Source organism: Physeter macrocephalus, chromosome 21 (genome assembly GCF_002837175.3).
Source record: "Physeter macrocephalus isolate SW-GA chromosome 21, ASM283717v5, whole genome shotgun sequence".
In the NCBI taxonomy this organism is placed as follows: Eukaryota; Metazoa; Chordata; class Mammalia; order Artiodactyla; family Physeteridae; genus Physeter; species Physeter macrocephalus.
In genome coordinates this window covers 83,805,143-83,818,625 of record NC_041234.1, presented here as the reverse complement: position 1 = coordinate 83,818,625, position 13,483 = coordinate 83,805,143, and the positions used below count along the sequence as shown (strand labels likewise).

Here is a 13,483-nt window from a genome sequence, read left to right as displayed (position 1 = left end):
CCTGGGAGGACCCCACGTGCCGCGGAGCGGCTGGGCCCGTGAGCCACGGCCGCTGAGCCTGCGCGTCCGGAGCCTGTGCTCCGCACCGGGAGAGGCCGCAGCAGAGGGAGGCCCGCATACCACAAAAAAAAAAAAAAAAAAAAAACTCAGTATTGAGCGCCAAGATTTTACTGCACAGCAAAATCACCATGGGAATCTCTAGGTAGATGTTTCTGGAATTCTAAGTGGATAGTGCTATTTACTATATAAAAATACAGTAAATCTTATATAACTAGGCATTATTAGCACAATGTTCCCTTTCATAACAGCATGAAAGGTATAATGATTAATTTTTGGATCATAGTACTGTTTGGTGTAATTTATTAATAACAAAAGGTAGAAATGGTATTTTTTTTTGGGTAAAAGGACACTATTCAAGCAACTTTGCTTTTTTTTTTTTTTTTAAGTACAGGTAAGAAACTTGGTGAGAAAAGCTATAGTAAGAGTTGAGAAGTTTCTGTCAATTAAAAAATACCTCTGTCTTCTGCTGCCATGCTCACCCTGGAACTAGTATGATAATACTGTGTACTTGGATTAGTAAAGATACTATAAATTCAAGACTATTAAGTACAGCACAGTCTCTTTTACCTGGAGGTCCAGGAAGCCCAGGTGGACCCTGTATTCCAGGAAATCCTCGCTCTCCTTTTTCTCCAGGCAAGCCAGGTAACCCAATGTTTCCTTTTTCTCCTACAGTTACACCAGTTCCAGGCCTAGGAATTACCTTTATTATGAAAGAAAAAAATAAAGGAATTCAAAGAGGAAGAGACTTGTTCTTCTGAAAATAACCTAGCATCTACATATGATTACAGTGTATCATTGTCACAAAGTGTTCAGAAGCAAAATCATCAAGACTACTTACGTAGATTGTGAGTCATATTCTGTATTACTTCTATGCTTCAACAGATTAGAAAATGTTCAATGCCAGTACTAATATTACCACTCTCCTGAGCCCCAGACTTACAAGGCTAGAATTATGTTTGATGTCTCTTATAATTCACATTTGATTCACTCCAATCACCTAAGCCTGATAATTCTTTACTAAAAATGTCTCTCCAGTGTGTCCCCTTCTTTCTTGTTGCAACAGATTCTGTCCTTACCTTACACTTGGACTAACTGAAGCAACTCTGAGCTTGTCCCATTTAATCCAAATCTACTCCTTGGACAGACTTCCTCAAGAACCAATTTTTCTGTGTTACTTATCCTGTTAAAGGATTCAAAATTGTTCACTACTTCTTACTATATCTGATGTCACTTTTAACCCTGGCCTCTGTCAAGTTACTTCTCATTCCCAGTAACTCTCTCACCTATTTCACATCCTGAATGACCTTTTAGGAGAGTGAGGTCTGATTATAACCACTTCATGCATCTTGCAGATTCCTGCTTTTGCCTTTGAATATGCCATTCTAAACATCTATAATGCCTTCCCCCAATCTTTCTCTTTGTCAACCCATATTTCTTTCTTCTTCTTAAAAAAAAAAAAGAAAAAAAAAAACACATCTCTACCAGGAAGGCTTTATTAATTAAAATCAACTAGCTGATCATTCCCTTTCTATCTTCTTAGAACCTTATGCCTAAATAATTTTACATTAAATAATCTAAATATAAAGAAATTAACTTCATAGAGCTATAAAGGTAAAGTAAGCTTTACATTTAAGAAACTATCAGTTTGAGACAGAAATCATCACCTACTGGCAAAGTGAGATATTTATCCTGGGTCTTTTGGATATAAGAAATATTAGACAAATGAACACTGAAATCTGTGGGACCTAGAATTGGGATAGTAGTTCAAAAGGGGAGGTGAGCTGTTGGATTGGATTGCACTCTCAAAATTTCCATTTCTTCTGATGTTCATCAAAATTTTATTTCATTTTTTAGAGAAATTGCTTCTTAGAGAAGTAAAACTCTGATTTTAAAATGAAAGTGAATAAAAATTGTCTAAGATCTTTTATAAGTACCACCTCATTAGATTTGGTAAAGTACCAAGTATCAATATCTGATACTCACTATGGACAAAAATAATTAATGTTATTCAAATGTCTGAACATATAGGTTTTATGGCACTTGACCCTTTGCAGCTTCAGTGCAGCCTAAAGTCAAGAGTCTTAGCAAATTTCAATGATAGGAAAACCAATATGTCAACTGCAACAGTGACACTTTATTCTTAATAAGAATGAAAATACATTTGACTAGAATTTCATGGTGAATGCAAACATGACAGAAGATTTGTAAACCCCTCAAGTATTCTTTTACAGAGCAGTTTCCTACATTTCTGATTAAGAGCCCCTAGAAAGCACACACTCAGGGAAGAAAGAGGTGTGAATCAGACAATTACAAATTGAGAAAACCTATTAAGACCAAATCCATCTTTACCCTGAGCTCTGCAGGGGAAAGGACCAATCCCCTAGTTCCCCAACACTTTCTTTTTCTGAAACTTTGTAAGCAACACTTGCACCACCTGCTGGTTACTTGAGAAATGATTTGGCAATCATGATGCAAAACAACCTAATGCCGTAATTTTGGACCTTTATTATGGAGAAGTAATAGACAGGCAGAACAATACAAAGACTTTGAGCTCAACATCACTGAAGTTTTGGATGTAAAGACTTTTAAGCCAGAAAAAGTTGATCTTGGAATTTTGTGTTCTATGAGGAAAAGGTATGGAGTATATAATTAAAACATGAAAATTAAAATGCACTAATAAATTTAATAAATAAAAACTGAAACAAAAAACTTACAAGTCCAGGAGGCCCAGTTGGGCCAATGTCACCTTTTTGGCCCTGTTCAATACAATTGTAAAACAGGTTAGTAAAAATCACATGAAAACATCAATTTCCTCAAAGATATAACAGATAACTGTTTCATGAAGACCCAGAAATCCATAATAAAATATCTCAAAGAGACATACAAAATGAGGTAATGGAACAGTACTTAGCTAAGCCTAGGAAGACCTGTGATGTTGTCTCAGATTTACAAGCTCTATGATGCTGACTAAATCAATTAACTTCTCTACCTTATATATAAACCAGACTTCTAAGGTATGTCTAGCTGTAACATCCTTTGATTTTAAGATTCCTATTTTCCAGCAAACTATAAATACTCTATAAAGAAGAGGCTGATTTACAAACTGGTAGCACTAGAATCAGCTATAATCATTACATTTTTGTTTTTTACATTTAGCCATGTTCCTTTTCAAAAAACTTGTCAACGGCATAAACTTAGTGTCATTTCCATCAGTGACAGATATTTTAGAGCTAACGGACTTAACTATCATCAGGAACAGTTAATAAATCATAATTACTTTTGTGACTTTGCTCTTAGAATCTAACGAAAGACAAATTCAGACAAAACTGTTTACCCTTAACCAGTAGCTACAACAGCTGAAGAACACAGTATTCAACTGTGACTCTACTGGCCAAGACCCAAGAATAGATATCTCTCTCACACCTCTGTTCTCATTCTAGACTTGTTCATAGGAACCTTTCATCTATCTATAAACTCCTTTTAGTTTAAGAAGATACTCTATCCTGTAACTTTACTTACACTAGAAAAACAAAATTCTATTCTCTGAGTATTTATTATCTTCCTTTATTCTAGCTGTGCCTCTAAAGCCAAGCTAGAACTTGGATCGAGTTTAGAGATAAACCACCATTAAAACGTGTGCCCTCTGGGTACATTCAAGTTTGTAACACCTTTCCCTCCTTGCCTGCAGAACAAAGCTTTTCAGTTTTGGTTTTCCTGGAAAGCAATTAAAGATCAGAGAGATTGGAAAACTGGATATTTTGTGATTTGCTATAAATAGGAGAACTGTGTGCTTCATACATTCTTTCAAAGTCACTTTTGAAATAGGCTGCTAAATAAATGACTTCAGTCAGGCTGCATAGCCAAATGAAAAAAACAACAAAGAATTAGCCACAGACTTCCAGACAATAACCGCACAGAGAATGGAAATGTTTAGTGGCAACAATCTAAATTCACAACTATATAAGCCTTTTTAGTATGAGGACCTGACTAAAATAGTGCTGAATCCTCTTTCTGGAGAACAAAAGTTCTGCCGATACACGCTCAAAGCAAAGGCATCAACTTTTAACAATGGAAATGCTAAAGTTAAACATTTCCCCATGTATTTCTATCACATGGACTGTGATTTAGGATAGTGAATGAAAATTTAGAGGAACTGGTATAACAGAAAAGGGAGCAACACCAAAAGATGGATAAAGAAGGTATGTTTTGAATACAGAAGCTAGTTATTTAGAATTTTTTCATTTATAACTCAAACTTGGGCAAGAAAAGGATCGTACTAACTGGAATAAAACCAGTCACTTCAAAGTGTTAAAATTCTTACCTTTTCTCCATCCCTTCCTGGTTCACCAGGGTAACCAGGATCACCAGGCAAACCCTTTAAAACATGGAAGACAGAGTGACATCAGCAAAAATGGTGGAGTAATTAGGACCTCCAAAAATCCTCTCCTCCATGAAAGCAACAAGGACACTTGCAAAAATGGTCAGAGTCAACCTTTTTAGAACTCTAGAAATTAACCAAAGGCTTGCAGCAATCCAGGAAGTGTTTCTTGAAAAAAAAAAAATAAAAGATTGAATCTTGGTGAGAACACAGAGGTTTGTGGCTCTATTCCCATCACACTTCCTCAGCTCCGCAGTAGCCTTGAAAACCAACAGCTCACAATCAAGGTAAAAACCAGCAGCACAGCAGCAACTGGAAGGGAAAGAACCAGGTTGAAGCTTCTTCAAAGCCCCATTCCCAGAGAACTGTCATTTTTGACCTGTCTGGAGGTTCCCAAAAAGATCCCACTTGCATGGCTATCTTTATTTGACCTAATTTTAGTTCTCCCAGTACAAACAGAGAAAAGCGTTTTCCCTGAGGATATCAGTCAAAAACAATCAGAGGCAACTGCTGAACATCATGGCTGCCTAAATCACTATTCCAAAGGAAGCCAGTAACCGAGGCCCTGAATTTAACCCCACCTTATGCCATTTTATATGTTTAAGTCATTGGTGAATCTAGACTTTATAAGCTGAGGACTGCCTGTTTAGGAATATCATCTGGAAATCAATTTACCTGACTTTATAACTTCCAGTCTTGTTAAGAATGCTCCCTTTCCTTCAGAATAGTCTCCAAATTTCATCAAATTTTCTATCTGTCCTTGAAAACCTCTTTTAACATCTATGGTGGATACTCTTGAAACTGAGGCTGCCTGAAATAATGTTCCTGGACTTGCATATTTTATTTTCCTTTTTTTGGTAGCAATTAGAATTATATGTCAAAACTTTTACTGATAAAACTTACATTCACACAAAAAATAGTATGTGAATGTTTTTAGCAGTCTATTCATGATAGCCAAAACCAGAAACAACCAAAATATCCTTCAATGGGTAAATGCATAAACAAACCTTGGTACATCCATATAACCACATACTGGTCAGCAATTAAAAGTTAATGAACTACTGACATACAGTACAGTGCGTTATGCTATATGAAAGAATCCTGATTCAAAAAGCTATACACAATATGACTCCATTTATATGCCACTCTGGAATAGGCAGCATTATAGGGATGGAGAACAGATCAGTTGTTTCCAGGGGCTTTGGGGAAGAGTAGGGAATAGCTACAAAGGATCGTGAGGGAACTTTTGAGGGGACGGAACTATTTTTTATTATGGAGATCGTTACACAACTGTATGTGTTTGGCAAAACACACAGAACTGTACACTAAAAATGGTTCATTTTACTGTATACAAATTATATCTCAATAAATCTGACAAAAATCTGTCTCGAAAAACAGAGAAATTTCAAATTCACATTCAGAAAAGAAAGAAAGCAAAATTTCTATTCATTTAAACTACTTCCAAACCCAACCTTCTTTGCCATCCTGCTTCTTTACCAACATGTACAAATGTTGCCATTTTTTTTTTTTGAGGGAAGGGATAGACTTTAAATACTCACTGGAATTCCTGGTTGGCCATTCTCTCCATCTTTGCCCGGTTTACCCTATAGGATTCAAGGAAATGTAAGAATATATAGTTGTTATTTGGAAATATAAGGTTAAAGAATATAACAAGCTTTTTCCTGCCTGGGACTCTCTTAAGTAGACTTTTTGGACTTCAATGTTATAATAAATAAATGAATATGTCAGTCATGACATTTTGAGGCAACGAAAGCAGGATTGAAGAGGAAAAAAAGAAAATGACATACATGTGCATGTGCACCGACACGCGCACACACACATATAGACACATTTAAAATTGTTTGCAAAGAGTATTAGTAGCCATAACACTTACTCTTTTGCCAGGCTCTCCTTGCTCACCCTTCTCACCTTTCACACCACCTGGAGGACCCTGTGCACACAAAAGTAATTTTATATTGGTTCATGGAGTACTATGTGTCAATATCAATTTACATTAAATGATGCTAAAGAATTTTAGGTTACTTACTGGAGGACCACGTATCCCTGGAGGTCCAGGAGGCCCTCGGTCACCAGGAAGTCCCTATGCAGTAGTAGGGAGAAGGAAAGCAATATAAATACTGTTAGTACTACAGCTAGCTAGGAACACTTTTAACAAGCTGAACCATAAACTCATGTAATATAACCAAAGATAATAAGATGTTTCAAATTCAAAGTTGAAATCTACTAGGCAAAAAATCTAGAGCCATCTTTGCTCATTTCAGTTAATTTTTAGGACAAGCCAAGTTTTGAGGTAAATAGCAAGAAAACACTTCAAATTAAAGTATTAATGATTTTTTTAGTCTATTTATTTATTTTATTTTTGGTTGTGTTGGGTCTTTGTTGCTGCACGCAGGCTTTCTCCAGTTGCAGCGAGCGGGGGCTACTCTTTGTTGTGGTGCTAGGGCTTCTCATTGCGGTGGCTTCTCTTGTTGTGAAGCACAGGCTCTAGATGCGCGGGCTTCAGTAGTTGTGGCACGCAGACTCAGTTGTGGCTCACGGGCTCTAGAGCGTAGGCTCAGTAGTTGTGGCACCCAGGCTTAGTTGCTCCACGGCATGTGGGATCTTCCCGGACCAGGGCTCGAACCCGTGTACCCTGCATTGGCAGGCGGATTCTTAACCACTGCGCCACCAGGGAAGTCTCATAAGTATTAATGATTTTTTATTCTTATAAAATATTTTATAAAAAGCAAGGGTACCTAAAACTTAGAGATTTGGGAGCTATATAACACACATACATTTTGGCAGAGATTTAAATGGCCCAATACATATTGATGGTAGAGTTTCAGTATAATTTGTCCTTTATTCTTAACTTTCTTATTAGCATTTATTGAAACAACAGTGTACACACTCTATTGAAGGGTAAGCCACTATTCTATAAAAGATGTGTTTGATCCCCTCATCTACTCTAGTAGAAGCAATGTATCAGAAAATTATTTCTAAAAACGACAAGATTTTATAGAGTAATACCATCTTTCTCCCTGCATATCAGTGAAATGTAGAGAACACAGTCATCTAAAACAATGACATCAACAGATGAATGGATAAAGAAGATGTGGCACATATATACAATGGAATATTACTCAGCCATAAAAAGAAACGAAATTGAGTTATTTGTAGTGAGGTCGATGGACCTGGAGTCTGTCATACAGAGAGAAGTAAGTCAGAGGGAGAAAAACAAATACCATACGCTAACACATATATATATGGAATCTAAGAAAAAAAAATGTCATGAAGAGCCTAGGGGTAGGACGGGAATAAAACACAGACCTACCAGAGCATGGACTTGAGGATATGGGGAGGAGGAAGGGTAAGCTGGGACGAAGTGAGAGAGTGGCATGGACATATATACACTACCAAACGTAGGGTGGATAGCTAGTGGGAAGCAGCTGCATGACACAGGGAGATCAGCTAGGTGGTTTGTGACCACCTAGAGGGGTGGGATAGGGAGGGTGGGAGGGAGGGAGACGCAAGAGGGAAGAGAAATGGGAACATATGTATATGTATAACTGATTCACTTTGTTGTAAAGCAGAAACTAACACACCATTGTAAAGCAATTATACTCCAATAAAGATGTTAAAAAAAAGGTCACAATTAATTTTTTAAAAAATTAAAAAATAAAACAATGACAATCTATCTTCCCATGACTTGATTTTGTATATAAAGGTATTATTCATAATAGCCAAAAATGGAGAAAAATCCAAGTGCCCATGAACTGTTGAATTAATAAATAAAATGTGGAATATACACACATAGGAATATTATTCAGCCATAAAAATGAACAAAGTACCAATACATGCTACAACATGGATGAACTTGTAAACATTATAATAAGTAAAAGAAACCAGACAGAGAAGACCATATATTGTATGATTTCATTTATACAAAATGTCCAACATAGGCAAATCTACAGAGCCAAAACTTAGATTGGTGGTTGCCCAGGGCTTGAGAGTTTGGGGAGAAATGGGGAGTCACAACTAACTGGTATGGGGTTTTGTTGGAGGGGGCTCATGAGAATGTTCTAAAATTAAATTGTAGTGGTGGTTTCACCACCCTGTGAATATACTAAAAAAATATGTAATTGTGCCCTTTAAATGGGTGAATTGTATGGTATATAAAGTATATCTCAATCAAGCTATTTTAAAATTTTAATTATCTCAAATCCTTGTTATTTTAAAAGGACTTTCACATATAACCTTATTCCAGCTTGCAATGCATTGTAATGGAATGCTACTTTCATAGCAAGATATTCATTGATTTCCTCCCTACATACTCACCTGATCTCCTTTCTGAAACTCTACATCAATTGGTCTTTTCTGTTCACTGATCTGCCCAGGTGGCCCAGGGGGGCCCTGAAGACCTTGCTCACCCTGTTTGCAAGATAAAATAAGAAAGTGATATTTCATAGTTTAAACAGAGAATAATATAACATGTAAGCTAAGACAGTTGCAAGAAGCAAAAACACAAGTTCAAATGACTATGAAAGGAAAAAACTGAGGGCTAAATAAGCAACTTTCTTCTTTACTCACCTTTTCACCCTTGGGTCCCTGGAAATTTAAGCCCATATTCCCCTGAAGAGAGAGATTTCAATTTAAAACCTCATTGACAATAACAAAAATAATCCACACCAAATAAAAGATGTAAAAAAGAAAAAAAGAAAACTACCTTTGGTCCTGGAAGTCCTGGTGGGCCAGGAGGGCCCTAAGAATAAAAGACACAGAAAAGGGAAAAAAGTGTTATATTAATGAGTATATAAAAAATTATTTGGTTTCATAATAAGTGACTGAAAAAGCCCTTCAAAATAATATTTCCTGGGTTTTTTTCTCATTGCTTTCCAGTCAGAGACACACATTTAAATTGATTTAAAGAAACTAGATGACTGTGGAGACTTCTCATGACAGGCTACAAGTGGGCGGGGGAAGAAATGCAAGGATGGGTAGAGGCAGAGGAGTAGCACTCGTGCCAAAAATCAATACAAAAATTAATCTCAACAAACATCAAATTTATCATATCAGAATTATAGGTTAAATTCAGGTAGCATAAGACAATTAACTGTCTAGTTCTAAAAAGCATGTGTTTACTTTTTTAGTCCAGTTTTATTTTATATAATCTTTGTATATTTGAGAATGTTTCAAGGTTTGAAAAGTTAAATTGGCATTTGTCTGCCCAAGTATATCACTTCTTGATGTCAGCTGACCTATTTATTTACATACTGTACCTTGGTGGCATTTCTAAGACTTTGCTTCATCTGTTGAATCAGGGTTAATTGCAGGGACATTAAGAAGTACAGAGTGAATCCGTTATGTGGTCACAAGAGTTAACGAAATTCAAGGTGTAACAATACACCTAGGGTAGGCCAAGGTTGTAATAACAGAGTTAGGAAAAAGTGCCATGGTCCAGAATCTCATGTTTTGCAAGACACCTACAACTAAAACAAACTAAACTCAGAGGTTTTCTAATCCTCTCCCAAAGATTTCTAAAAAAGCAGCTGAAATCACAATATTTTTCCGGTAGATCTTCTAGTATTTATCGAACGTTATTTCCTTCATTCATGAATAGAGGACCAATTGTCACAAGCAAAAATGTACACTCTATAAAGGTATAATGAAAACTGTCACTTAAATATATGGTAGATGAGAGATAGAGTGGCATATGAGAAATTACTTTGACTGATGTACAATTTTCTTGCCCTTTTAAGAGGGCAACAGCAGAGCTCTAAGTCTAAAACATGACTTGAATGAAATCTAAGTATTTCAGGGGTAAAAGTACTTACAATTTATTAGAGTAGAAAATGTAAGTGACCATACAGGTAGTAAAGTAAGAGAACTGGTTGCACATTCAGGGTCTTTATAAGTTTTTGCTTCTTTCCTGGGGAATACCAATCCTTATCCCATTGCACAGTGATTCACTACCCTCACCAATCCTACTGTTTTGTTACAGATCCTTAAGAAATGAGAGCCAATTTTTTTGTGAATACCTGTTTTGTGAATACCTCTTTAACAGCAAACCACAGCTTGAAGAAACATATTTCATCAAGTGACTAAAGAACTGCCTTAGAAGACTTCATAAGATGGCCAGAACTGACAAAATATTTTAAATCTTTCCTTTTGTGTACTTCATTTTTTCCATCTATAAAATGGAGCTATTACTTAGCATATATATCGTTCGCCATAACACTGTAAAATCTCCGATAAATAAGAAAATTTAAGAAAACTATAGATCATGAACACTGTAAATACATTATACTTTCAAGTAATACAAATAATATTAATATTTGTAAAAGAAATCAAAAGAAAAGGAGAAATGAAATTACAGAAGCAAGCTTACCATCAAACCTGGTGGTCCAAGGGGACCAATTGGCCCTGGTATACCAGTGGGACCAGCTGGGCCCTGTTACAAAGGAAGTAAAGAAAAGGATGAGAAAAAAACTCTCACTGTATTGCATAAAGAACTAAATGGATGAAATTCTAACTTCAGTTGCCAGAATTCTGTTCTACAATTCTATAATTTTGAAGGGTTATAAGCAGAATTTTAAAATGTAGAAGAATAAAAGCATTAAATAACTATAAAGAAATTCAACTAAACAGAATGGGTGCATTAGAAAACATGTTTTACAGTGGTACATAACAAATGTGGGACAAACACATAGTAAGGAAGTTTTAAAATATAAAGCAATAACGATGGGCATTTAGTGGGGCTTTTATGCTAGAAATGGGAAGGGAAAGGCTACTAGATTCAAGGTGGCTTCTCTAATTTTAAAATAAAAATAAATAATATTAAAGACAAAGAAGGAAGTGAGAATAACTGGGACAAAAGGTAAGGGAATGATGTAACTGTTTTGGAACAAAATTTGGCATCTTAAGAAGTTGAAATTTTGACTGCCCTGAAATCTAGTAATTTTATATCTAGGTATAAATCCTGGATTATTCTGTAATTTAAAAAAATCTCAAAACAACCCAAATATCCAACAATAGGAGATCAGAGAAACAAATTCTAGTATATTCAAACAAGGACTGTTATACGGAAGTGAAACTGAATGAACTACAGCCACATACAATAATATGGATGAATCTTAACATATCAAATAGAAAAAGTTAGAGAAAACTACACATAAATTTTGTATTATTTCAAAAGCTAAATACTCTTGTTTAAAGATATATGCATATATAATAAAACTATTTTTAAGAAGCAATGGAAAATCCAGGATGGTAGTCACATCTTGGGAGAATGCAGAAGGATGTGGCTGCCAAGGAAACCACACGTTGATTCAAAATTATTTGTAATGTTCTAGTTCTTAAACACTGTGTTGGGTTCATAAGTGTTCATTTGGTTGTTATGCTTCATAACCTACATATATTTTGCATGTATTCTGATATTTTCAAATATAACATAATACAAATTTATAAAAGATAAAAGATTGGGAGTACTTAAGAACATATGGATGGGTTATATCAAGTATGGAATGAGAAGGTGGCTAATGAAAAAAGTTCCTGAAATTGTATCTTAGTGATGAAATACTAGAAAGTACTGATTTTTATTTTTGGCAAAGGGATCAATCTTCATGAAAAATAAACCTCAAGAAATTAATTTCCTAATCTATAAATTCCCAAAAGTTATTGTTGTCTCCATGTATGTTATGTGTAGGCTGACATGACTATTTTTCTGAAGATTATACTTGATGTTCACTATGTATAAATTTTATTCTTTTAGCTTTCAAAATATGTTCATGTTATATATAACTGATAATGTTACAAATTATGTCTTCTAATATCTTAAATGGGAAACCCACAATTTTTATTTTTAATCAGACCATTTACTCCTACCACCCTACTGATCCCCACAGCAGAGGAATAAGAATATAGAAGCCTATTTCTGCTGCGAAACCCCAAAACAAAAATTTCCATGGAAACTGGACTGAGAGTTAAAAGAACAAAGCAGCGCTTCTTAAAATTCTCCCTGGTCCAGAATACTTTTATTTTCACGTACAAGGTACCTGCAGTATCTATCAAACCTCAGGTGATAATTTCTATAACTAAAATAGAGAGTATTAACTAAAATAGAGAGTATTAAAGGCTGAGGATAAAAAAGTGATGCTGTGGTCTGATTTAATCAGTATAGCAAAGAAGAAAATAACCAGATGCCTACCTGTATTCCAGGAGGACCGGGAAATCCTGGATTACCCTTTGGCCCTGGCAGTGATGACATAATTATACTACCTGGTTCTCCCTGAAATAAATCATCAATGGAAATTGTAAGTAATAGTTATGATACATGAAAACTGGCAAGAACACAAAAAAGTGATCTGAGAATTCAATCTGCCACAGAAGTGTCCCCAAAGATTAGGCGATCTCAGTAATTAACATGAATAAATTTACCTTTTAAAGGAAAATAAGGAAGTGGCCAGAGTACACTGAAGTACAGTCGATTTATTAAGAACCTGTCATACCTTTAGTTACTCATTCATTAAAAACATTTATTAAATATAAATATTTGCCAAGAATTGTGTTAGGCTTTGGATGCTTTGTAGTGAAGAAGATAAACAAGACTTCTGTTCTCATTGTGCTAATAATATACTGGGGAAATTCAGACCATAATGCATAAACAAATAAGATGACAAAATTTTCTGTTTAGGACTATAAAGGAAAACTACATGGTACATGATAAAGAAACAGTGGAGGGCTTCCCTGGTGACGCAGTGGTGAAGAATCTGCCTGCCAATGCAGAGGACACGGGTTCGAGCTCTGGTCCGGGAAGATCCTGCATGCCGCAGAGCAACTAAGCCCGTGCGCCTCAACTACTGAGCCTGCGCTCTAGAGCCCACGCCCCACAACTACTGAAGCCCGTGTGCCTAGAGCCTGTGCTCTGCAACAAGAGAAGCCACTGCAATAAAAAGCCCATGCACCCCAATGAAGAGGAGCCCCCGCTCACTGCAACTAGAGAAAGCCCACGTGCAGCAACGAAGACCCAACACAGCCAAAAATAAATAA

The 13,483-nt window shown here is 35.9% G+C and overlaps 1 protein-coding gene across 2 annotated transcripts in view; it reads right to left on the bottom strand.

Annotated features, from left to right (window-relative positions):
* Positions 1 to 13,483, bottom strand: part of COL4A5 (collagen type IV alpha 5 chain) — a 257,406-nt gene that overhangs the window by 92,872 nt on the left and 151,051 nt on the right. For both annotated transcript variants that reach the window (XM_024128226.2, XM_024128225.2), the window contains exons 9-19: positions 12,642 to 12,722; positions 10,824 to 10,886; positions 9,162 to 9,197; positions 9,026 to 9,067; positions 8,774 to 8,866; positions 6,486 to 6,539; positions 6,333 to 6,389; positions 5,998 to 6,042; positions 4,382 to 4,435; positions 2,775 to 2,816; positions 628 to 760 (exon numbers count right to left, since the gene is read on the bottom strand). In XM_024128226.2, coding sequence (XP_023983994.1) covers positions 628 to 760; positions 2,775 to 2,816; positions 4,382 to 4,435; positions 5,998 to 6,042; positions 6,333 to 6,389; positions 6,486 to 6,539; positions 8,774 to 8,866; positions 9,026 to 9,067; positions 9,162 to 9,197; positions 10,824 to 10,886; positions 12,642 to 12,722 — 700 coding nt within the window. The remainder of the gene's footprint in view (positions 1 to 627; positions 761 to 2,774; positions 2,817 to 4,381; positions 4,436 to 5,997; positions 6,043 to 6,332; positions 6,390 to 6,485; positions 6,540 to 8,773; positions 8,867 to 9,025; positions 9,068 to 9,161; positions 9,198 to 10,823; positions 10,887 to 12,641; positions 12,723 to 13,483) is intronic.